Here is a 26,647-nt window from a genome sequence, read left to right as displayed (position 1 = left end):
TGGAGAGATGGTTCAGTGTTTAGAGGCACTGGCCACCCCTCCAGAGGACCAGAGTACAATTCCCAAGACCTATATGGCACCTCAAAATGCTTTGTCATTTTAGTTCCAGGGGATTTAATGCTGTATTCTGGCCTCTCTGGGTACCTGGCATCCATGTAGTACATAGACATACACAGAGGCAAAATACCTAATAATTAAAAATAAATAATTACAAAACAGGTTACAGATGCCAGGAACAAAAGATACAAAGATGATCAGAACACCTCTGCATAGAGTTTTTATTCTGAGATAGGGTCTAACAAAGACACCTAGGTAGGCCTTGAACTTGTGATCCTTTTGTCTTAGCCTCCCCAATACTAGCAGGGTTACTAACCAACATTTCTAGTCTAGCTTAGAACTTAACTTTTCAAACATTAGATGTTCAAAGCCATAGGAAGCCACATGTACTCACGCCTATCTCTCACAGATACAGAACAAGAACAGGATAGGAAGCCAAGAACAAAAGGAAGCCAGTTTAGTGGAAAAATACTGGCTAATCTTAATACAGTACTCACAAAACAAATGAGGTAATTACAAGGAATTGGAATATAAATCAACACTTATCATTATTCTTTCTCTCAAAACAACTATTACATGAAATTTAAACATGAGTCAGAAGCAGAATTGAAGTAACTATGTGTCACGAACACTTTACTGAACATTAATTTCTTAGTAAAATCTATGTTCCCTTTAACCCACTTGGACAGCACACAGCAAAGCAACCGGTGCCAAGGTTTTGTGTGTGTTCGTGAGTGTGATTTATTTAGACTTCCTGCTGATAAATTTATGCCACTAAAGTACTTTACCTTCAAGAATTGAAAAAAAAAGTTTAAAACATTATTTCAGACAATCTTTAGATAATGTTTTGCTGGTATTCATTTTACTTATTGTTTTAATTATACTTAATCTACTTTTCTCTGTTTATAGCTTCTATCAAATTAGAAGTTTTACATTTATCTATATGAGCAAATTCTAGTCCACTGTAATCATTCTGGTGTGATTACTAAAGAACTTTTAAAGCACCACCAAGAAGGCACTCTGGAAGGTATACCAGGCTAGCATGTCTTGAATATGTCATTAGTAACTACGTAGCCACAATGTGAGACAAAAAAAATTAAATCACCTGGAAGTCAGGCTGGTGGTACAGGGTTATAATCCCAGCTACTCAGAGGCAGGAAGACATCAAGTTCAAGGCCTGCCAGGAGTACGCAGTGAACTGAAGGCCAGCCTGGGCAACTTAGTGTGACCTTATCTTAGAATAAGAAGCAGAAGCCTGAGGATACAGCTCAGCGACAGGGCACTCATTCAGCATGTGCATGCTTGGATTAATCCCTAGTACCATAGAAAAATAAATTTGTTTGCAAGTAGTGTTAGAAAAATAACTAGTTATGAAGAGAAGTTAGAATCCTATATCACATCATATATAGAATTATTTTAATGTTTAAAGATTTCATTTCACATTTTGTTTTTTGAGATAGGGTCTTGGTTGGTATTGATTAGATCCTCTGGAGCCAGAGTTATAAGTGGCTGTAAAATACTCAACGTAGGTGTTGAGAACTGATCTGGGGTCCTCTGGAGGAGCAGGAAATGTTGTTGACTACTAATCTGCCTCTCCAGCCCCTAGCACTTCAAGTTTTTTTTTTTTTTTTTAAATAGCACTAAGCAGAGTGAAAATATTGTTAAATTATGGTATGGTAAAAACAATGTTAATCTCTAGAGCCAGAAAATGTGTTTGAACTTGGCTGCGTGATCCATTGACCCTGTGTTCTTAAGTGTGTTTTCTTTATTCAAATTAGAGATAAGCCAGGTGCAGGGGAATAATCCAGCTACTGAGAAAGCAGGAGGCTCCCTGAAGCCCAGAGTTTGGGTCTGATTTGGGTAATACAGTCAGATTTTGTGTTTTCCCTTGTGCCCAGCAGAATGGCTCCCACAAAGAAGGGGGCAATAAGAAGGGCTGTTCGGCCAACAATGAAGTGGTGACCAGAGAACACGCAATTAACATTCACAAAACATGGAGGGGCCTTCAGGAAGCCTGGCCCTCATACACTCAAAAAAAAATCTAGAAATTTGTCATGAAAGAGATGGCAACTCCAGATGTGCACACTAACTAATACCTTACTCACTAATGCCACCTGGGTCAAAGGAACAAGGAATGTTCCATTCCATATGCATCCATCCGTGTCCATTTGTCCAGAAAATGTAATGAGGATGAGAACTCACAAAACAAGCTTTATACATTGGAGATTTATTTGCCTGTCAACACATTCAAAAATCTACAGCTAGTCAATGTGGATGAGAATTAATCTGCTGAATCTCAAATTTCAGACAAACAATAACAGCAAACCAATAAAACAAAAACAAAAAAAACAAGCAAAAACAGAAATTTTTACTTCACAGTGTGACAAGGTAAATTATTCATGTATGAGCTAATATTTTTCTTATTATTTTACTAACTTATTTTCTAGTTTGTATGGTAACTGAAAGTATCTATAACTGTGATTTGAGTAAACATTTTAAGTAGAATGTCCCTAGGAGTACAAGGCTGCGATATAGCTCAGCAATGAACAAGGCCCTGGATTCATCTCCAGCACAGCAAGAAGCAGAAGACATAGGTATGTAATTTCTGATTTAAAGGGCATGAAATAGAATGCACAAACCAGGCACTGGTGGTGCTGGCCTTTAATCCCAGCACGCAGGAGGCAGAAGCAGGTAGAACTCTTGTGAGTTTGAGGCCAGTCTGGTCTCCATAGAGAGTTCTGGGACAGTCAGGGTTGCAGAGAAAAACCCTGTATCTATCAAACAAACAAACAAACAAACAAACAAACAGGAATGCATATAATTTGCTTTCTTTACTTCTAAGATTAATAAATATGAAGTTAAGGAGTAAAAAAATGTATAGTTTATCCTAAATTCATGTTTGCAATTACTGGCATAAAGCCCAAAATAATAAAAACAGCCCAAAACTCATAATTATCAGAAGTATTATATGCTATCTCTTCTAATAAGATATATCTCATCTAAGATGGATGAAGTCCAATTAGAAAAGATCCAATCAAAAGTAACACAAAAGATCAGGCCATAAGAGACGCATGAGAGCCGGGCGGTGGTGCCGCACGCCTTTAATCCCAGCACTTGGGAGGCAGAGGCAGGTGGATTTCTGAGTTCGAGGCCAGCCTGGTCTACAGAGTGAGTTCCAGGACAGCCAGAGCTACACAGAGAAACCCTGTCTCGAAAAACAAACAAACAAACAAACAAAAAAAAAAAAAAAAAGAGACGCATGAGAAGATTTCACTCTCCCAGTGGGTAGAACTGGCTGAAGTCTTCGAGAACTCCAACTATAGACACAAGATAAAGCGAGACTGACATCTTATTTCATCACATTCCAGGTATGAGTTTTTGAATTGAGCTTTTCAAGGGCAATAAGCTGCTCGCCCATGTTAGGAGTGGTATGGACACTAGCTTGGAAAGGCATTCCATAGAGACAAGACACTCAACATGTCCATGAGCAGGGTGGATGAGAACTACTAGTAGGGTGATTGTGTTATCCAGTTAATCAGATAAGTGACAATAAAACAATTCCTACTTAAAAACAACTCAGAGATGGGGAAATAGCTCAACTAGTAAAGTTAGGAAAGTGCTTGCTGCAGCATGAGGCTCCCCAGCACTCATGGGAAAGCTGAGTGTGGTGGTGCATGGCTGTACTCCCAGGGCTGGGGAGGTGGGGACAGGTGGATCCTGGTGCTCACTGGCCAGCCAGTTTCGCTTACCTGGTGAGCTCCAGGACAAGTGAGAGCCCCTTCCTGGGGCCAGCGGGATGGCTCAGCTGAGCTCCAGGACAAGTGAGAGCCCCTTCCTGGGGCAGCGGGATGGCTCAGCTGAGCTCCAGGACAAGTGAGAGCCCCTTCCTGGGGCAGCGGGATGGCTCAGCTGAGCTCCAGGACAAGTGAGAGCCCCTTCCTGGGGCCAGCGGGATGGCTCAGCTGAGCTCCAGGACAAGTGAGAGCCCCTTCCTGGGGCAGCGGGATGGCTCAGCAGGTAAATGTGCTGTTAGTCACCAAGCCTGAGAACCTGAGTCTGAGCTCCTGGACTCACACAGTGGAAAGAAATCAAGCTGTCCTTCAGTCTCCACATGGACACAAGAACAGGCATTACTCCTACCCCTGAATTAAATAAACAAACACAAAAACCTAAAGGCTCAGAAGGGCACTGGCACTCTCAATACCAATACCAGATGCCCGAGAACACCTGAAAATGCCTTCCAAAACCAAGTATAGGAAATGTTTTTCTTTTTTTTCCCCATATTCCTCCTGTTTGATATTTTCTTTTGGAGACAAGATTAATTTATGAAGTTTCTGTTTTCTTCTATTTGAAGTTGGCAAAATTCTCAACCCCAGCCATAAAAGGTTTGTGAGATACAACAGGAAAGGGAAGGAGCAAGAAGAGCCCATACTACACAGTGGTCACAGCCTTACTTCTTTTTTATCTGTAGTGTTTTCTAAGGCTATCCTTAAGTTAATCAATGCTTGGAGGCATTTTCTTATTTCCTATGAATAAAACAATCAGCCTGTAACACTGAGATTGGTGCACAGGTTATCTAGCCCCGCCCCTTAAAAAAAAAAAAAAGCCTTAATCAAGAATTTAGGTTTTTACTAACCTGGCTTACCCTGTCCATTTTTGAGGATACTCTCTAGAAAATTCAAAGGTAAAGAAAGACGAATTTGAATTGTTAAATCTCTACAAAGAAAGTAATACTGTCACTTATACTGACACAAGTCTTACTAGTTTCAGACTTTCATAGCTATTGAAGAACATTACACAATGTTACATTCTCTCAGCAAACCTCTCAGTCCTTTAAGCACTGTTTGCACAAGAGGATGAAGTCCCAAGGCTGTTCTCAAGGAGGAAATGGCCACACAGAGAGAACCAGAGCTGGCTGGAGTACTGTACACCTACAATCCTTACGAGTTCAAGGTCATCTTAGGCTACAAAACTATACTTTATCTCATGAAATAAACAAAACCCAACTAGTAGCATACAAAAAGACCTTGGGTGAGTGTGAGCTCCCATACAGGCAGGCCCACGAGCGAGCATATCAATGAACAAACACACACGAACGAACACACACACACACACACACACACACACACACACACACACTTGAAATAAATAGGTGACATTGATCAGTTCCTGGGAGGAGAAAAGTAGTTTTTATCTTCTTGTTCTTGCTACAAGTTTGTTTGAAGAAAACCCACTGACAAAGAGTATGCTTAGGCTTTTCTCCCTTCTCGAAGTATGGGACAGGACCCAGGGTCCCTTGTGTGCTGTTCAAATGTTGCACCAGGACCCTCTATCCCCAGTCACTATTCGTCACTTTTTGCCTTCAGTATTTTTGCACATCCTGTCCCAGGTCACATTTGGCTTTGTTTTTATGTTGGCAGTTTTCTTTCACGCAGAACTACTAACCCTCTACCTTAATAACTGTGAGTCGAGGATTAGAGCCCCACCTCCCCATTTTGTTCTTACTTGTGCAGCCTCTGCATGTTCCAGCATTTCTTCAAATTCCTGATACTCTTCATCATCTGGCTCAGCACCTGAGAGGCGAGCTGCCCTGGCCATGAAATACGGAGGCAGCTCTCCAATGGCTGTCCCAATGCCCTGTGTGAAAAAGCAAAATACTCAATATGAAGTTCAGTTTTCAGCAGTGACACAATAGATCAGATTATATTTTCCTACATTTCCAAAAGCATTTTGAGGTATACTGGATACATATGCTATACAATTCCAAGTTTTAGAGTCTGAATCCCAGCCCTGATCTGACATATAAGCCAGAAAAAATAATAAATAGACTGTGAGGCCTTCCTTGGCACATATATAGGCTCAATATAGCATCTCTCCTTAGGTTCTGGTGTTTTCCTTAATGCTTCCATCACTTTTATCCCTATCATTTGGAATCTATAGCCAGGAAGATCAGAAGTTTGATTTTCTTTGGCTAGCTTGAGGTACAAAGTAAAAATCTCTTTCAAAAACTAAATAAAACTCCCTAGGCAAGCACCAAAAATCACCAGTATAGCTGATTACAATTCTCTAGGACATTTCAGATGTTTTAATCTCAAAACAGCCTTTTCTCTTCTTTCCTTCCTTCTTTTCTTTTAAAAATAAAGCTTTAAAAAATTTGTAGTCAAGTGACCCCCAAAATCCTCAGTATCAGGATGGGTAATTGTTATGATAAAATTTAAAAGTGTCTTATTTTCTCAGAGTGATTCATATTTCAGTTGCTTTGTAGATTTGTTTTTGAAGAGAAGGGTTTGTTGTTGTTGCTGTTTTTCCTTAGTCAGTTCAGGACATAAAGATAAAAACAAAGTTTAGAATCAGAAATTTGATTTAGACTTAAGTGGCTTAAATACCAGATAGGCCATAATATGGCAGAGACAGTGTCGGGAGAAACCTTTACTTTGAGCCAGCCAGCCAGCCAGCCAGCCAGCCAGCCAGCCCTGCTCCTCTGCCCTGAGTAACAGTGAATGAAAGGGTTTGCGAGTATACAGGGCAAACTTATCTCTTTCAGCTGATTCAAAGGTTAAAAGTGCATACAATTCTTGTAGAGAACCCAAGTTTGGTTCCCAGCAGCCACATGGGGCAGCTCACAGTTGCCCAAAACTTGAGCTCCAGGGGATCTGACACATTCTTCTGGCCTCTGTGGCCAGCTGTACTCACATGTCCACACATATACATATGGGTAAAATATGATAAATTTTTTTTAAAAGGCAGAAGCCAGGTGTAGTGATACATTCCTTTAACCCCAGCACTCATCTAGCAAAAGAAGGCAGATCTCTGTGACTTTGAGGCCAGCCTGGTCTAAAAAGAATCCTTGAAAAACGTTATCAAATCTAAAAATTTTGGGTATTCAGTATGTAGAACCAATAGTCTCTAGTAAATCCATTTTCCAGGTGTGAAATAAGAACTCTGAAAAAAAAAACATGTTTAAGTATTCCAAAGTAAATCTGTGTTGAAGAAGAAACAGACAGGAAGGAGAAGGAAGGTCAGGAGTATGGACAGAAAAAGAAGAAAAGTTAATGTTGATCAACTCTGAAGGTCAGTAAATACCATTAAAATTTAAAGTGCAAAGGATCAAATATTTACTTTTATTTTCATATATGAACTAAATCTCAGCAACCATATTAGTGATGAGGAAATCTTTTCTATGAGAGTCTTCCAAACAGGGCATGGAGGGTTATGACTGCAAGCCTCTGCTCACGAGGAGCCTGGAAAAGCGTGCAGGAGTTGAGGACAACCTGGACAGCAGAGGAAGACACAGACTCAGATGAGAAAGGGTATTTAACTAATAATGAAAAAAAAAATGAGATACTTGGAAGACTAATTACTATTTTTATAAATACTAATTATCATAACAAGTGTTAATGTCACAAAGAAGACATTATTTTACCCTGACAGAAATACACAAAGCTATTTGTTTAAAACAAACTACACCGGGCATGGTGGAGCACATCTTAAATCCCATGTAGAGGCAGGTGGATCTCTGTGAGTTCCAGGATAGCCTGGTCTACAGAGTGAGTTACAGACAGTCAGAGCTACATAACAAAACCCTGTCTCAATAAAAAAAAAAATGAAAACAAAACCCAGAAGGCCCATAAACTTCAAGGATCTCAATGAATCAACCCTCAGGAAACACAGGGAACAGAGGAACAGGCTCAAACTACATAAACCAGAATAAAGCCAGTAAAATCAGACCAGGGGAAACTATTTGACATGCTCTTTTAATCAGTGAACAAGTTAAAAAAAAAAGATTTATAAAATGTGTGGAGTTTGCTCTAAGATAACAGAATCAGCCAAGACAGGTGAACATAAATATTAATTGAAGTTTGGTAAAAGTACATTAAATATATTTGACTTCTTTCTACACTTTTGGGAAACTTTTACAAAGCAATGATCACACCTCAGATAAATCTCATTAGTTACACAACTACCAATGTGCAAAGCTCAACTTTTCCATGATAGAAAGTAGAAGGAAAGTTCATTACAACATTTTAGTTAAAATGTAAACATCTCGAAGGTCAAATGTAAAGTGACAATTCTGAAGCAATTATCCAATTCAAACTTGTGATAAATTCCCTTAAAGTTAGTAAGGAAGTGACATAATAGAGTAAAAAGAAATCAAGAGCTATGTCAAGTCTTAATTGATTACATTGATTTCTGTAGTTTAATTCTTCATATTTTTCACAAAAGAATGGAAATCATGTCAGTATTCAACTATTGTACTAAAAAAATTTAAAAGAAATATACTAATCCAGTCAGGTTCTCAAAATACATTACATTCTACATACAAAGTTAGTTGCCACAAATAAGGCACTGAGGACTCAGGTTTCTATAGCTCTCAGAAGTAATTTTATACAGCTAAGGCTCAGCTTACTTGGTTGGTAAAGCTCTTGCCAAGCATGTCTGAAGCCCTGTGTCTGATCCCTACCATGGCCTAAACTGGTATACGCCTAGTAACAGAGATAGGAGGACCAGACATTCAAAGCCATCCTTGGACACATTATGAGTTCAAGGCCAGTCTGGGACATGAAACCTTTTCTTAATAATGATAATGATAATGATAATAATAATAATAATAATAATAATAATAATAGGGACATGAAACCTTTTCTCAATAATAATAATAATGATGATGATGGTTTTCTAATTTCTTTTTTAAAAGATTCATTATTTTTAATTTATGTAAGATTTGAGTCCTGGGGATCAAATTCAGATCAATGAGCTTGATGGCAAGTAAGCCATCTACTAGTCCTAAAAACCCTTTATAATTCTTTATTTATAAATAAAACACAGGCTGGAGAGATGGCTTAGCAAATAAGAGCAATGGGGTCGTGAGTTCAATTCCTAGCACCTACATGGCAGCTTACAATAGCAGGATCTGATGCCCTCTTCTGGTGTGCAAATAGACATGTAGACAAAGCACTCATATACACTAAACAAATAAATCTTAAAAAATAAAAATATGCTAGTTGAGACTTAATTAAAAGGAGAGAAAGGAGGCTTCCTCTACTGTAAGAGAAAGACAAATGCTCCCCCAGTACTGAGAATAATAAAGCAAAAAAGAAAGACAAGCAATCCTTGTAATTATTATCTGAAGAGTTTAATGTACACAAGAGAGCCAAGTGAGAAGCACAGCATCTCATTGGTGGGTTAATTTTATTCAAAGGCTCCAGGGAGGGAAATTTAAACTAACATTTACAAGCAGCATGTGGTCTCTGGTTTAATGCTAAGTCTGGACCAGACCTCCTGGAAGCTATGGATCTGCAATATCAGAATGTTAATGTCCTTTCATCATAAAGCCATTTTTGAGTAACTATTCCAACTACAAATATGAGAGGTTAAATAAGCAAAGTCTTGGGAAGTGACCTTGAAATCACCAATGGTGTCAAGGCTCAACAGCAATGCTTTGAACAGCTGTGCCATCCTGACAGCATCACTGTTGTTCTACAGAAACATGCTTGCAGAGTTTTTTTTTGTGTGTGTGTGGTGTTTGTTTGTTTGTTTGTTTTGTCTGTCTCACTGTGTAGTTCTAGCTGGTCTGGACCTCACAGAGATCCACTGGCTTCTTCATCTCCAGTGCTAGGATTTAAGGCATAGACCACAATGCTCAGGTTTTTTAAACTCATTTTTAAAGTTGGTATATATACAACGATGATGTCAGTTTTGAAGTCCTCAGAAATGAGATTCTGACAATGCTAAACAATGGGTCAAACTTAAAATATTATAAACTGAGAACCAACAAGGCACAGAACAACAAACCAATAATTTGCCAGGTAAGCTATGCAGAGAAGGCAAATCTACAGACACAGAGTAGAAGATACATAAGACTTGATGAAGGCAAGTAAAATTTTTGTACTTTTTACATGATTGCTGTATGTATATTTTGTTTTAAATCTAATAAAATTAGGAACAGAGGGAAAAAAGTTAAGAGGGTCAGGAAGGAAGACAGAATGAGAAATTATTTTTTAATTGGTTCAGATTTCTCTTTCAAATGACAAAAAAAATTAGAAAGATACTGAAGACAGTTACACAAAAAATGCAAATATTTCTTAATGACACAGCATTACATGCTTAAAGTGGTTAAAGTAGGAAAGACAGAATCAAAATATATGATATACATGCTCTGTCTATTCCCGTCCACCACAGGCTCCAAATGGAGCCCGGTGGTTATGGATTAGAACTCCCAAACTGTAAGCCAAAATAACCCTTTTTCTTCATCTCAAGTATTTGTTGCACTAATGTAGTACTTACTTATACAGATGCAACTTGAAAGATACCCGACTGATCTAATCTATGAAACAATTCTCTCTCTCTGCGCTCCAAAGAACAGATGAACAAGGTGGGAGTGAGGCAGTAACTAGAAGGGACATAGACATGATGCCTGCTGACCTGACATGCTCTGAATGACAGTGAAGTCTAGAAGGGCATGTAAGATGACAATGGATACAACATGTTTGCAATAGTCAAGTCTAGAGGAATATTTTTTTGCAAATCATATAAAAACTTTAAAGCAAGACATCATTAAATCAACTAAAGCATTCTCCCCCCAAAAGCCAAAACAAACGAACAAACAAACAAGCTGAAAGTGTACACAAAATCAAAAGCAATAAAATTAGGTAATCTCTAGGAATCAAGGACACAGTAAATTCTGAATCATGCTTCCAAACACTGGAACTGTTGACATTTTAAGAGTTGTGTGCCACTAATAATGTACAATTCACTGATCTTCACTATATTTAAGAATGTTAAGTAATTATCACAATTATCACTTCTTTTAATATTTTTCATCAAAAAGCAACTCTATACTCAAGGGCTGGAGAGATAGCTCAGTGGTTAAGCCCACTGCTAGAGTTCGGTGCCCAAACCCCTTTGTGTGTGACTTACACCACATGCAACTCCAGCTCTACAGCATCTTCTGGCTCCCTCAACCTACACGGATGGGTTCATGTGACAACACCCCCCCCCCCAAAAAAGGGCAAGCTTTGTTCTCATTAAGCATTACTTAAAACAACTTTAGTTAGCATTCACAACAATGGGTTCCACTGTGGCATTTTCATACACACTTTCCTCTGCTGATCTTTTTAGATTTATTTAATTATGTGTAAAAAGTGGCTTGCCTACATGTATGACTGCGCACCACATTGTTTGCTGCTACCCACAGAGATCAAAAGAGGGCAGGGGATCCTCTCGTACTGAAGTTAAGGATGGTTCTGAGCAGCAAAAACTCTTAACTGCTGAGCCACTTCTCCATCCCCTAATATAGTATTTTCAGTGGTCATCTATATTTAGCACTTAACAGAATGAACTGTATCGAATGTCATGGCCTGGTCATCTTCTACTGTGTATGTACATTGTATCTTGCTTATTCATTCATTCATTCATTCATTCATTCATCTATTTAAGAATAACAGGTTGCTGTCCCACTTTTCACTTTTGTGAGACTACTATTAACAGTGAAGCTCAAGGGTCTGACGATTCTCATTTCCTTTTCGTATTTATGAGGACGTAGAATTAGAAGAGAGTCATGTGATCCTTCTGAGTTTAAATATTTCTCTGCTAATCTGGTTCACAGGAGCAGCAGACAACTTTATATTTCTTCCATCAATTCATTCTGCACCAATTTCTTTACATCCTGGAAGCCACTTATTTTCCTTTACATCATTATTATCACCATTAATATTGGTAACATTATTACTGGTTTTCTGAGACAAGGTCTCACTATGTAGCCCAGATGGCCCCAAACTCATGGCAATATTCCTGCCCTAGCCTCTTAGGCACAACTATGCCTGGCCTATTATCATTTTAATAAGAATCATCCTAGTGACATGAAGAAGGAAGAGTTCCTTATGGTTTGGAATCCATTCCCCCAGTAACTAATGATGTTGGTCACCTTTTCATATACTTACTGATCATTTATGTATCCTCTCTGAATAAACACTATTCAGATACAGTTACACAACACCCTCTCCTTATGTTTTTGAACCCAGGACACTGCACTTTCCAGGCAACACCCCTGTCCCTTGTTGACCCTTTCAAAATTCTACTGTTGGGTGATAGGAGTTCTCCAAACACTTGGGATAGTTTTCAATGCTCATCACCTGTGTGATTAGCAGCTGCTTGCCGTCTATATGTTATCTCCCCAATCTCTTGGTAGTGGCCTGTGGCACAATACATCACTTAAAATCTTTTTTTCTCTGTGCTTCAGTTGTGAAATATATGCCAAATTCAACAGCATGTATATTTTTCTTTATATTTTCTGCTAGTAGTTGGACAGTCTGAGCTCAACTTTAGGTTTTTGATGTATTTTGGTTAATTCCCACATATGATGCAAAATAAAGGTTTAACTCCATCCTTTCAAACATGAATATCCCATTATGCAAGGACATTTCTAAAAAAGACACTCTTTTGTAAGCATTGAGGCCAACAGGTACCAATTTAAAAATAACTTAATGCTAACAGGGCATTGTGATGCATGCCTTTAAACCTACTACTCTTCGGGCAGAAACAGGCAGTTCTCTCTGAGTTCCAGGTCAGCCAAGGGCTACATAGTGAGACTTGTATCAAAACACCACCACCACCACCACCACCACCACCAAAGCCACCACATTGCTATGTACTAAGGTTTTTGTATGAATAAAGAGATTAAAGGGAAAGAAGAAAACACACAATACAAAATCCTGCACTGTGGATAAAGCTCGGTGCTGACTACTGTGAGGCACACATTTAATAAAAAGTCTGTGTTTCTCAGGAGCCAATAAGTATCTGGAGAAGTAAGTCATCACAATAGGCTGGTTTAGAGCAGGCATGAAGCCTGGTTAAAAAAACACATCACACAACACACACTACAAGAATTTGAAGAAAGCAAGTACTGCTGCTAGCCGCAAAGGAAGCTTTCTTTTTGGCATTAGTATTAATCTAGCCACACAAATAAGTTTTAAGAGAGCAAAAATAAGAAACTGTATAGATAGCCCCTTTTATAGCATATCCTCTGTTATTCTAATAATAATTTTTCTTGATAATCTCCTCAGATCCATAAAACATACAACTAACACAACGAATCTGTCTCCAGTTATTATAAAAGAGCAACGGGAAACATGACAAGTCTTCCTGCCTTTCATAATCAACAACTCAACATATGGCATTTCTTTTATAATTCCTTCAAAGCAAACTCTAATTGCCGGGCTGAGTAGTAGTTTAGTGGAAGAGAACTTGCTTTTAGCAAGTGCCAGGCTCAGCGTTTGATCTCCAGAACCATCAGCAGAAAAAAAGCACTAATACATAACTTTAAAAACTGTCTCTTCCACAGCTGGAGAAAAGGTTTAGTGGTTAAGAGCACATACTTCCCTTCCAGAGGATCTGGGCTCCATTCCCAGAGCCTCGATGGTGGGTCCTAACTCCAGTTTGGGGGTCTGACACTGTCTTTTGCACTCCACAGGTACCAGGCACACAAGTGATATGCATCATATAGGCAGGAAAAATATTCATATTCATACACATAAACACACAGACAGCCCATAACTTAAAAAAAAAAAAAAAACTGCTTCTTCTAAGTTATGGTACCAATTGCTGCTTTAATGAATTAAGAATATTTTTATTTTATTTATTTCGTTTGCTTTTTGAGACAGGGTTTCTTTATATAGCTCCTGCTGTCCACCTGCCTCTGGCTCCTGAGTGCTTGGATTAAAGGCAGAATTAAGAATTTTTAAAAACTTATTTGCTTATTTGTATGTGCTCATGTCTACAGTCCATGTACATGCTTGCATGTATGTCTGTGCCTATGTATGCCTTGCTGTGGAGGGCAGAGTTCAACATATGGGAAGTGCTTCTCTCCTACCATGTGGGTTCCAGGAACTAAACTCAAGATGCTAGGCCAGGCAGCAGGAACCTTCTCTTTACCCAGTGAACCCACCCAGTGACCCGTCTCACAGGCCCTGAGGGAAGATGTGCATATGATCTTTCATGTGCTTTTATTTCCTAAGAAACTGCCAGGAAAAGAAAACTTAAGGAATATAAACTCAATGAACTAAAGAGCTAAACAATGTATGTCCTAGAGAGGACACTTAAGTGAATTTAAATAAAAACAAAAATCTAATCAAGATAAAATACATCTGCCATTGAAATGCTGCCCCAAAAAATAGTTCCTAAAGAAAACGTAAGTAAAATGCCAGGATAATGGAAGCTTAGATTATACAGAGAAAAGGTAGCTTTTCACCAACAATACTGAAAACAAAATACATTTTCTAAGAACACACACAGTATTTAATCTACAGTGAAATACACGACTACTTTTCTTTCTTAAAAATTTTGTTGTTCCAGGAGTCTAGTCTGGCCCTTGGGAAATTGTAATCCTCTGTCTAAGCTCCTAAAGTACTGAGATTACAGGTATATGCTATGCCACCATGTCCAGTTCTGTAACTACTTAAGAAAGGAGCCTTTTGCCTTGGAAGTATGAAGCAAGTGGCTTCCCAAATCTTCACTGGGTAGGCGTTTATGGATAACACTGTTGAAAGTTTGACACAGTATCAAGACAGCAAGGTTAGTTTTAGGCAAATATGAAAATGCAGATCTTACCCACATGCAGGCTTCAATTCTAACTTTTGAGATGATACTCCACAAAGAAATGGCTCCTTCAGTGCCTTCTTGATCTGGGCAGATAATCTGGTCAGGATAGGGTGGCTCAGGGAAATTAACCGAATTGCATTCATAAGCAGCTAATGTAACTGAAGCTATATGTGGGCCCTAGAAAACAAGTAGAAGAAACCTCTAATGAGAAATAGTAACACAAAAGGACTTTGATGGACCTCATCTCAACACCACACTAATCACTAATGTGGTACAACTAATGTAATACAAAGTGCAACTTTCAGAACACAAGATGCAATATGAACACACATTTGTAAGATGCAGTTAGCAACTGGACAAAACAATCTTTCTCAGGCCTGCTTTAGGGAACCTATCCAATTTTTTGCTTGATCTTCATATTGTCTATTCAGAAGTACATCAGAATGTTATCCCTATAATAAAACTTTTCTTTCAGGTATAATTTGAGATTATCACCTACCTTTTCCAGTGAGTTAATAAAAAAGATGACACCGTATAACCACTTATCAATGCATTTACTTTTAAACGTTTTCTCCTATAGCAACTTTTGTGATATTTTGCTCTTTTATTTTGCAATATTACAAATTATTAAAAATGAGTTAAGCTACATTAATATTTAGATACGCAATAAAGTCTTATATCCACTGACTCACAATAGCACACAAGGAGGCTCCTCATGAATATCAACAACAGAGGCTGGAGAGACGGCTCAGCTCTTGTAAAGGACTTGACTTCAGTTCCTAGCACCCACTTCAGATGGCTCACAAATGCTTCTAACTGCAGTTATAGAGGATCTGATGTCCTCTCCTGGGTTCTGTAGGTACTTGCACTCATATGTGCATGTTCACATGAGCACACACATGCACACATACACAATTACAAGCAAAATAATTCAGAAAAATCAACTATAGGTTTAGCAACAACAGGGGTAGCTGAGATAGCTCAGTAAATGTGCTTGCCATGCAGACATGACTATATGATTCAATTTCTAGAATCAACATAAAAGTATTAAGGAGTGAACTGGCTCCATATCATTGCCCTCTGAGCTGGTGTGATGGGTACACGCACATGCACACACACACACACACACACATCAGACATACAAACACTGATTATGAATAAAATAAACACAAGAATTGGTAAAACTGTAAATTCCTGAGTTTCCTAAGCATAGATGGGTGGCTGTCTGTTAGAATATAATAAGTAGTACCCACTATCTGTTAAAAGAAATATACTTTTATAGAACAGGTTTATACATACACGAAAATTTTACTAATGACCATATTGTGTGAATATTTCTGAATATGCAATATGAAGGTTTCTAATAAAGATTTTTCTACTGGCTTTTCTAAAATGACTCAGACCTAAAGAAAAGTGGTCACTGTGCATCAAAGCCCTTTAAGGCCAGAGAGTGAATGAATTAACATTTAAAAATCCCGCTATAGTAATAAGGAAATGTTAAAGAACACGTTCCACTGCTGGACTAAAAGCTAGAAGACAAGACTTGTCCTGAGACTCCTGAATACACACTAACACTTGTAATTGTAAACACATTATTTTTAAAAGAAAATATTATGGAAGTCCTGTTTATTACAAAGATAATAAATTATTCATTTACTTAAGAATTTTTTATTTTTATTTTATGTACTTGAGTATTTTGCCTATGTGTGCCTGGTACCCGAGGAGGTCAGAAGAAGGAGATGGATTCCCCGGCACTGAGGTTAAGGATGGTTGTGAACTACCATGGGAGTACTGTGAACCAAATCTGGGGGGCTCCTCTGCAAAAGTAACAAGTGCCCCTGACTGCTAAGCCATCTCTCCAGCCCTCTAAATTTATACTTTTTCCTTTTAATTATATGTGTGTTTATGTGTGTGTGTCCATCAGCAAATGAATGCAGGTGCCCAGGGAGGCTGGAGGCACAGGAACGCCCTGAAACTGCAGTTCCAAGGAGCTGTGTGACACCTGTTGTGTGTGCTAAGAACCAAACTCTGGGAGGACAGGAAGCACTCTTAACTGGTAAATTATTTTCTCCAGCTACTCCTCTCTGTGCTTGTTTACTTATTTACTTTATTTTCTATATTAACTTGTTTTAAAGAAATTTTTTTTAAAATCTACTTCATCTTTTTATTTCTAGTCTTTGTTTAAAAAATTAATTCTTGAAATTGCTAATATAACAATATTCAAGGTTTAAAGCACTGAAAGTTTTAAAGAGTATTTTTATTTTTCTTTTTAAAAGTTTATTTATTCTTTGGCAATTTCAGACATGAATACTATATATCTAGGTTATATTTGCACCCCAAAATTCAGGCACCCTCAATCAGGTTTCTTAATGTTATGTTTAACCATGAAACTAAAACTTGATTTTTTTTTTTTTGGTATTATAGGAAAATAGATTCCACATCTGGGAAAAAAAAAAGGATTCTTTTCTGATCTTACCAAAAAAAACCACACATAAAAAACATTGAACTCTAAGTTTAGATATTCTGAATAACTCCAGAATAAGGATACAATGATATCTAGCATATCCAATATTAAAACAGTAACTGCAGTCAGGCATAGTGGGTAGGAGCAGAGCTCAGAGTTTTTGCCAAGAGTTCTAGACCAGCCAGGACTACATAGTGAGATGTAGTTTCAGAAACAAAAGCAATACTTTTAACCCCCCAAAAAAGACAAGAAAGACATATAATGGCAGTAATTAAAAATAAAGAAAATGCAAGAGTTTATTGTTTTCTTTTGGCTACAAATACAGCTGCATTTTTAAAAAGAGACAGGTGTGTGTGTGTGTGTGAAAACAGAAGGTAAGGCAACAGTGGTTTGGAAGTGGTGGAGTTAGCTGGTGCAACCCTTGCCTGGCAAGCCTAAGTTCCTTCCAACTCCAAGCTCTGGGCTGTGTGAGGCAGACCTTTCTATTCCAAAACATAGATTAAATACAAACTAAATATATTACTCTACAAAATAAACTTTTTTTTGATATAGTAAAATCTCACCAATTTTAGCATTTTTTCCCTACATATGACTGTTCAGGGGGCCTGACTTGCATGAGAGCACAAGGTCCTGGCCTCTCACATAAAGTGGGCATGATGACTCACACCTGTAATCTGGCACTTGGAAGGGACAGGCAAAAGTACAAAAAGTTTGTTTATTCCCAGCTACTTAGCAAGATCCGGAACAACCTAGCTGGGCAGGCTCCATAAGGAGTTCTGACCAGCGAGGGTCACACAGCGAGACCCTTTTTGTTCACTCACTCAAGACTGCACATTCTTCCCATAGCCGCACTATGACGTCATGATTACTCAGCGAGGAGGCTCATGTGGCGCTTTCCAGACAAAAGGAAAGCTAAGAGGCCTGGCTAACAGCTCAGTTCTGGCCTTCCTTCATTTTCACAAAAGCCTATTTGCTGCCTACACCTTGACAGTTTAAGTTAGACTATATTTACTGATAGAAAACCTGGCAGTTCTTTTCAACTTTACAGCTTAATTGTTCCAAAGAACAAGCAAGTGTTTTGAATAAAATAATTTAGAAAATTACATACATTCAAGTCACTTATGTCTTCTTGATAGTGTTGGGACTGACCCTGTGGCCTCATACATGTGATGAAGGTGCTCTTTCATCAATCTAATAACCCCCAGGCACGAAACCATCTTTTAAGTATAATTTTCAAAAAGCGCATGCCTCATTACAATGCATTATATGAAAGTCCTATTTTAGCTATAACAAAAAAATAAGTGAGCCAAGCCAGAAATTATAGAGCAAAAAAAAGGGGGGATTATTAACTGGATATACCCAGTATAAAATACTAAATAGGTAATAGAAAGCACCCAGACTGAAGGATACAAAGGAAAGCACAGGGAAAGACACACATCTTAATGACCCGAGGGATAAAATCCATCATTATGACACACATAGGCGATATATGGACTTCAAAAAACTTAAAGAAATACTGGCCAAATTATTGTTCAGATTTTATGTCTAGATAAAAACAGATTTTTTTAATCTTTTTTTTCTTGTGAAAAAATCTAGGAATAAAATAAACCTTAATGAGAATTAAAAGAAAATAAAACAAACTGTTGGTAAGAAAAACATTATAGTCAAATGGCAGGGTTCAACCGCAAGAAAAACCTTAATTATCAGAAGGAATCAAAAATAACACCATCCCAAAAGAAGGTAGGGTTAGACTTACAATCAGAATGAAAATAAAAGATAAAGTTACTTTTATAAAATGCTAAAAAAAATGAAGTAAAATATATGTGAACTAGAATCCATGGAAAATACACTTTAAAAATAAGATAAAATCAGAACAACACTGGAAATACAGGTTTTCCTCTTTATTTGAATCTTTCATGAGATAAGTAGTTGTTTAAAGCAAAGGCTGGGCTGGGTACACAGCTCAGCTTACAGCACTTGTTCTGCATGTCTGAAGCCTAGGCTGAATCTAACATTGGGGAGAAAAGAAAACAGCCCCCCCACCCCACCCCCCCAAAAAACAACAACAACAAAAACCCTGTAGATTTACAGCAAACTGACTTGGGATTGGAACTCAAGACCTGCACAGAGGTGAAATGAAGACAACAGAAGCATGAGAGAAAAAAAAATGGAAAGAAAGCACATACATTTGTCAACTCACCTGCATCAGCACAAGGTATGTTATGTTATATTACACACCTCTGAGCAACCACTACAACTTTCTTTTAAACTATGGTAAATAAGCCAAAGATCAAGGTAACAAGAGGGGAAGACTAAAGCAACAAATACTCAAAGTACTGCACTTAAATTCAACCAGACTGAGAATTACATTAGTTAGAAACAGACCAAATACACAACTGAGAAGGCAAAGATTGTTGACATACAACCAGTTATAGACATTTTAGGGCTGGAGGGCTGGCTCAGCAGTTAAGAGCAATGGCGGCTCTTCCAGATCCAGGCTACTCCCACGGCAGCTTACAGCTGTCTGTAATTCCAGGTTTAGGGGATCTGACCTCTTCTTTTTACCTCTTTGGGAAACCGGCACATACATGTGGTGCACATACAGACATACAGGGAAACACTCAAACATAAAATAAAACTAATTAAATCTTTCAAAAAACTATACAGTTAAAAGTGAGAGCCAAGTAAAAAGGGTCAGCAAAAACACTTAAAAACATCATAAAAGATGGGGTGGCTCTATTAGTATCGGACAGATGTAAGAACAGAGCATAGGGAGACATGTCATAAATGCAAATCTTTAGGAAGCTGAAGAAAATTTTCCATGTATATAACAGGAGCAAACACAAAAAGGAACACTTAATAATCGAACAGAGAAATAAGCAGATTCCTAACTACAGTAGGATTTTCTTTCTTTTTGGGGCTTGGGGAATGGACAGACTTGGCTGCCCTTAAGCTTTTGAGTTTCCTCCTCTTCCTCGCAAGTTGCCATTATTACAGCTGTCTATTACTGCACTTAACACATCACTGAAAACTCAATGCGCTGGCTAGATTTACGTTAACTTGACACAAACTGGTGTCATTTTAGGAGAGGGAACTTCAGCTGAAAACAATGTTCTTGCCAGACTGGCCTTCAGGCAAGCCTGTGGTGCACTTTCTTGATTGATGATTGACTTGGGAGGACCCTGTTCACTGTGGTGCACCCCTGGGCTGGGGGTCTTGGGTGTGAGAAGAAAAGAGGTGGGGCAAGCCACGGAGCAAGTCAGCTAGTGCTAGCTCCTCTCCTGCTGCTGCCTCAAGTCCCGCCTCCAGGCTCTTTCCTTGAGTTCCTGCCTGCAATGGAGCCTGAGCTAAGGATTCTAAGGTGAACTAAATAAAGCCTTTCCTTCCCAAGCTGTGGTCATGGTGTTTTATAACAGCAAGAGAAACCCTAAGTAGGACACTCATCTTTCATTAACTGACAGGGTAAGTAGAATGAAAACTCATACAGATACAGGAGATCTACGCAACAAAAATGACAGAACAAAGTCAGTACAGGGAACAGCTTTAGGGAAAAGGAGCAAATGAACATTTTGTTTTTTCTTCAAATTCAAATATAGTCTTTCAATAATAAAGTTTTAGATATTTGCGACACTGACATCTGGTTTTGTTTCATTTTGAAATTCCATATATCTAGTCTCATACATTGTATTTATTATACAATATTTCCTAAAGTTTTTAAAAAAAGGATTTATTTATTTAATTTATATGAGTACACTGCAGCTGTCTTCAGACACACCAGAAGGGAGTATCGGATCCCATTACAGATGGTTGTGAGCCACCATGTGGTTGCTGGGAATTGAACTCAGGATCTCTGGAAGAGCAGCTAGTGCTCTTAACTTCTGAGCCATCCCTTCAACCCCCTTCCCAAAGTTTGATTGACGGAATAATTCTGCTTTGCTCAAGATAACAGACATTACACTTGCTCAGGCAAGGCTGTTGGGGTGAGGATACAAGTTATATCAAAAGGCAGGATTTCTAACAGGAGTGACCATAAATATTTGACTATGAAAAAAGGTATTTTGAGTTTCCTGGGGATTTTGTTTTGTACCTATAGCTGACCTCATATACCAGATTCTCTTGTTTCAGCCTTTCAACTTTTGAGATTACAGGCAGCTGTAAACTTCTGATTATTCCAGAGTCAGGTCTTTTTATACAAATTTTATACATTCCTACAATTTATATTCTTTCCAGAATAAAGTACAAAGAAAAAACTTCCACCTCAGATTATTCTCTGGAACCAATTTTACTCTATCTTTAGTGGTGATAATAAAATAAACTTAGACATTTTTTAGGCTATCATTTTTACTTCGTCGCCAGCCTGGCCTCCACCTCCTGAGTTCTGAGATTAGGGTGGGTACCACCACATCCCAAAGAATACCAAGAAAAAAAAAAAAAAAAAGACTTTAATTTTGTGTACCAGTGTGCAAGCGTGGAGGTTAGAGGACAGCTTCTTGCTCTTTGCTTCTACAACATGGGTTTGAGGACTGAGCTCAGGTCATCTTTACCTGCTGAGCCATCTCGATGGCTCAAAAAAACCAAAATCTGTTCATAACATAGGAGATGTTTGTAACATTTGACATAACAACTGAGATTATGTCAAACAAAACTACCCTAATCTGTCAGAAATTTTAAGTTGTGCTCTGATAATTATGTAGTATCTATGTAAGTCCAAAGAAAGATAGCTTGGTGTCACAAACACAAATTAAGGTCTTCATAAGGAAGCATGAATATATTCATAGTTCAATCAGTTAAAAAATTTCTAACTGTAAAATGATGAAACAGTATATGTAATTCTACTTTATTTTACACACACAAAAAAAAACAAACCATTTCCTGGGTTTTGAAGTTTGCAAGTTCTCTGTATGTACACTAGAACAGACCACAATTTATTATAATTACACCTCCTTTTTTAAACTAGGAGCTAATTTAATTTAGTCAAGCCTCTTTGGATGATGAAGACAGAGTGTGTGTATACAAGTGTAAATACTCCTAGAAAGACATGCTGACATTCTTACAACAGCAGAGGAGGCTGTCTTAAAACTGATAAAACATCCCTAAAGACTAGCATGCTTCCTCAACATCTGTAATGTCAATTCATAGCCAAATCTATCATCTACATACAGAAGTCAAGGGAGATCCCAAGGGCAACATTTCCAATTAGTTTTTGTCTGGAAAACTCAGGTCAAAGGTAACGAAGCTGAGGCGGGCAGGGTTCACTGCAGCTTCACTGGGAAACCATGTGCTTGCCTCACTCATCACTAATGAACAAAAGGACAGTGGTGGTGGTGGTCTGTAATGTTATCATTAGGGATATCTGGGAGACAAACGCAAGATGACAAAAGGCAGTCTGCATGACTGCAACCTTTTCTTCTTTTTTTAAAGTTTGACTTTTGGGAGACTTTAGAAGCCCTTTCCATACAGGAATTCTACTTCCCCAAAGTTAAAAATGGTTGCTTTTCTCACCAGTCAGAAAACAACTTACTTAAGGTTCTGACCTACAACAAGCATTTGTAGCAGGGTAGAATATATAACTACTCATTTAAAAAAAAAGTTGACCAAAAAGTTGACCTACTCTTTTATTTATTTATTTTTTAAATTTAATTTTATTTATATGGGTATTTTGTCCACATTGAATGTCTGTGCCCAAAGAGGCCCAGGAAGATCCCTGGGAATTAATGGATTTACAGGTGATTGTGATCCAGATGCAATGTAGGCTCTGGTCCTTTGCAAGAGCAGCCAGTTCTTTTAATCATGGAGCCATCTTCTCCAGCCCCCAGTCCTCTTTGGATTCTCTTTGTTAAGTGTCAAGCTAGCAGCCCCCCTCGTCTCCATTCTTCTTTATAAAATGGTTTGTCTGAACACAATAGCCTGGGCATCAGTTAATGTGAGTGACAAGTCTTTAAATCTGTTAGAATTTAACAAATCATAATTAGAATTCTGTCTTCCTAATGTAACAAAACATTTAAAAATGAAACAATGGCTGTGGCACCTAGGGCAAGAATATATGATTATATTTTAAAAGTACAAGTACATAGCTGCTGGCCAAAACAAAAGTAGTATAAACTATAATATTAGCTCATGAGCTTTCTGGAAGCAAGTGGATTGTACCAGATTAGTATATATATAAAAAGAAATACTTCTTGTTTCTTCTTTAAAATCAAGTAACTTAAAATTGATTTTAAAGATTTACAAATAATTGTATATCATTTTAAATACAGTATGATGTTTTAGTATACATTATACACTATACAGTGTATACAGTAATATACACTGATAAGGCTCAAGATTTTTAGCTGACCCATCACCTCAAATGTTTATCACTAAGCCTAAGAGGGCAGGCATGGCGGCACATCCTTTAATCCCAACACTCAGCTGGCCAAGGCAGACAATCACTATGAGTTTGAGGTTAACCTGGTGAGCTGCTATAGTGAGCTCCTGGCCAGCCAATGCTAAATAATGAGACCCCCACAAAACAAAGAAAACAGTAACAAATACTAACTGACCTTTTTTTTTTTTTTTTTTTTTTCTTTTTTGAGGTGCTGAGCTTTGAAGCCAGGCCCTTGAGCATGTGAGGGAAGTACTCTGCCACCGAGCTATATCCCTAGCCTCTTCTAAGCCAATTTTGATCATGAACTGACCTAAGTATTCCAAATAAATGGACTGCATATTTAGGTAGAGAGCTATGCAAGTTGTTTAACCTACTCTTTGAAGCTTTCTTTTAAGCACACAATTATAAATTATAAATATAAATAGGGCAGGAAGCTGTCCAGTCTGTACAAACTCCAGTGTCCTGGAGACCTTGGTTTCTGCTTTTGATGTGGTGATGCTCATGAGTTCACAGATGAGTCAGTCCTTGGAGGGAGAGGAGCTACCATGCCCTCCCTCATCAAACAAAGGCCAACAGGCTTTTTTTTTTTTTTTTTTTTTTTTTTTTTTTTTTTTTTTTTTTTTTTCTTTCTTTCTAAAAAGAGGCTGCTAATCTTCCAGAAAGAGCTCTGACTCAGTATTCATGGCCACAGTCACGGTGCCTACAGAAGTCAGTGACACCAGAATCCAATTTGGGATAATTTCTTCCTTGTCTACAATGAAGCATGTGCAAATGAGCACTGAAGCAATCAACCATCAGAGGTAGAAACAGTAGTGCAGAGGGGAGCCAGCTAGCGGGTTAGCTCTGAGCTAATCATCCCACCATGGCTTTAACAGCACAGTTACTGAAACGACTCCACTTCATTTTACGTCATCTTAGTGACGTTTTCCAAATATTTACTTCTAGCAATAAGGAATCAAGAGCCAAAAGGTACCAGAAATATCTGTACCTAAGGAAACACAGCTTTGGAGCAGCACAGACAACTATCAGGCACTACACACAAAAGGAAAACATGGTGCCACCCACAGCAATGTTTATACATGAGAAAACAATCAACATGCCAGATATTAAAAAGGTACAGTTTCTGCTCCACCTTAAAAATAAAATAACCCAAACTTCAGAGTAAAACAGGCATCTGGGCAGCAAACATTTTATATATTTGTTGCGTTTAATTTATAACAGAGGTGAGGTATTTTGTTGAAATGATCATCTTAAGAAAATGTCTCTTAAGGAGGCATTTTCAAAGGACAACACATTACAGTTACAATTTTATACTATCACCCAATAGTTCCAAAACCTCCCCCTTTCACACTGCTGTTAGAAGGGAGAATGGTAATGCTTCAGGCACATTTTTTACTTTGATCTCCAAAGGTGAAAAAAACAAATCCTAGTGAATTAGGTTAAAGAGAACTTTTGTTTGTAAGGGTATCTGATGCTTCCCAAAGGCACAGTGTAGAAACTGGGCTTTGTAAAATCTCTGCGGGAAAATGCTCCCCCTAGTGTCAAAAACTGTCCATACATCATACAATGGAAATCAGCTTTTGCTGCTGTTGAGATAGAGGCTCACATAACCCAGACTCTAGATCTTCTGTAGGTGAGGGTGGCCTTCAACTCCTTATCTTGCCTTCAATGTCCAGAGATTAGAGGCGTGTGCTATCACACCCAGCTTTCTTGTTTAAATATAAGACTTTAAACCTTAACTTTGTTCTATATCACTCCTCTGCCACACTCTGAAACAGAGTTTCTCTGTGTAGACCAGGCCTGCTTCAAACTCAGAGATTCAGCTGTCTCAGCCTCTGGGATTAAAGGCGTCTGCCACTACCACCCAGCAGGCATTTTCTCTTTTATTTTTATTCTGAGATTCACAAAGCAGCCAAGGTTGTTGACAATAGCTAAGGGTGGGCTGTGGATGGTGTCAGCAGTAGAAACTTTGGCACATACAAGGCTGTTACTTTGATCCCTAGCACTGAGAAGAAAAAAACAAGATATAGTACACATATTGAAAATGATTGTTTGCTTTAAACAATGAGCTGAGAAGCCAGAGGAGATCACTGTGTTGGCAAAAGCACCTGCTGCACAGTCTGAGGACTTGAATTTGATTCACAGAAGCCACAGAAGAGGCCGGACAGCTCTTCCCATTACAACCCCAGCACTCCTCTGGGGAATGGGAGGTGGAAGCAGGACAGTCTGCTGCAAGCTCAAGTATGCAGCACAGCCACACAAACAAAATCCTGTCTCAAAACAGTAAAAATAAAAGGAGAGAACAGACTGCAAACATGTCCTCTGACTTTCACATATGCACACAAGCACTGACACACAAACCCTTAGTGTCTCTGGTCTTTCTCTCTTTCTTAAACCCCCTCTTCTTCAAAACAAAAACATAAAACTCTGAAACATAGTGATATTGTAATATCAGTTGTAATAGCTGGAATAATTTTCTAGATACTTTATGTAAATTAAACATCATGTTTGAAAAGATAATTTGTTATTTCACTTAATCCTCACAACAGTCATAATTACCATCGTCATCACTGTATCTTCGTATTTTCCCTCAAGTTGGGAGGAGCTAAGGTGGGAGGAGTAAGGAGAGGAAGAGAAGTAAGGAATGAGGGGAGAGAGGGCAAGAGAGGAAAACATGGCAGTGAACGTGAGCATGTCTCTAGCAGTCAAAGGTAGTTGATATAACTAGGTTGGGCATTGGGTTACACCTCTAATTGTGTGGGCATCTTGTTATTGAGCATTACCAAATATATAAAGCTGTTGGATAATCTTTAAACATTAGAGTCTCATTTCTACCGGGTACCACGTGGATGGTGGGATGGTCTAGGCTCAGCCCAGCCTGTGGAGACAGCATCAAAGAGGCAGCCTGAGCCAAGCAGCAGCATGTTCCTGCTGCCACTCATGGCCACAGGCCTTGTCTAGTCGGGAAAATGGTGGCTCATTAAGAACAAGCAAGATTTGCTGTTTTAAATATCTCATCAACGTATCACCTCCATTTACAGTTGAATAAACTAAGGTTTAAAAGTTAAGAAATCTGGGATGGAGAGATGGTTCAGCAGTTAAGAGCACTGACTGCTCTTCCAGAGGTCCTGAGTTCAACCCAGCAACCACACGGTGGCTCACAA

The 26,647-nt window shown here is 38.4% G+C and overlaps 1 protein-coding gene across 2 annotated transcripts in view; it reads right to left on the bottom strand.

Moving 5' to 3' along the window:
- Vmp1 (vacuole membrane protein 1) overlaps positions 1-26,647 on the bottom strand; it is a 101,884-nt gene that overhangs the window by 41,904 nt on the left and 33,333 nt on the right. For both annotated transcript variants that reach the window (XM_034506078.2, XM_076936089.1), the window contains exons 6-7: positions 14,662-14,829; positions 5,563-5,694 (exon numbers count right to left, since the gene is read on the bottom strand). In XM_034506078.2, coding sequence (XP_034361969.1) covers positions 5,563-5,694; positions 14,662-14,829 — 300 coding nt within the window. The remainder of the gene's footprint in view (positions 1-5,562; positions 5,695-14,661; positions 14,830-26,647) is intronic.

Source organism: Arvicanthis niloticus, chromosome 6 (assembly GCF_011762505.2).
Source record: "Arvicanthis niloticus isolate mArvNil1 chromosome 6, mArvNil1.pat.X, whole genome shotgun sequence".
Taxonomy (NCBI): Eukaryota; Metazoa; Chordata; class Mammalia; order Rodentia; family Muridae; genus Arvicanthis; species Arvicanthis niloticus.
The sequence above is the reverse complement of the archived record's forward strand: the minus strand, read 5'-3'. Positions and strand labels throughout refer to the sequence as shown.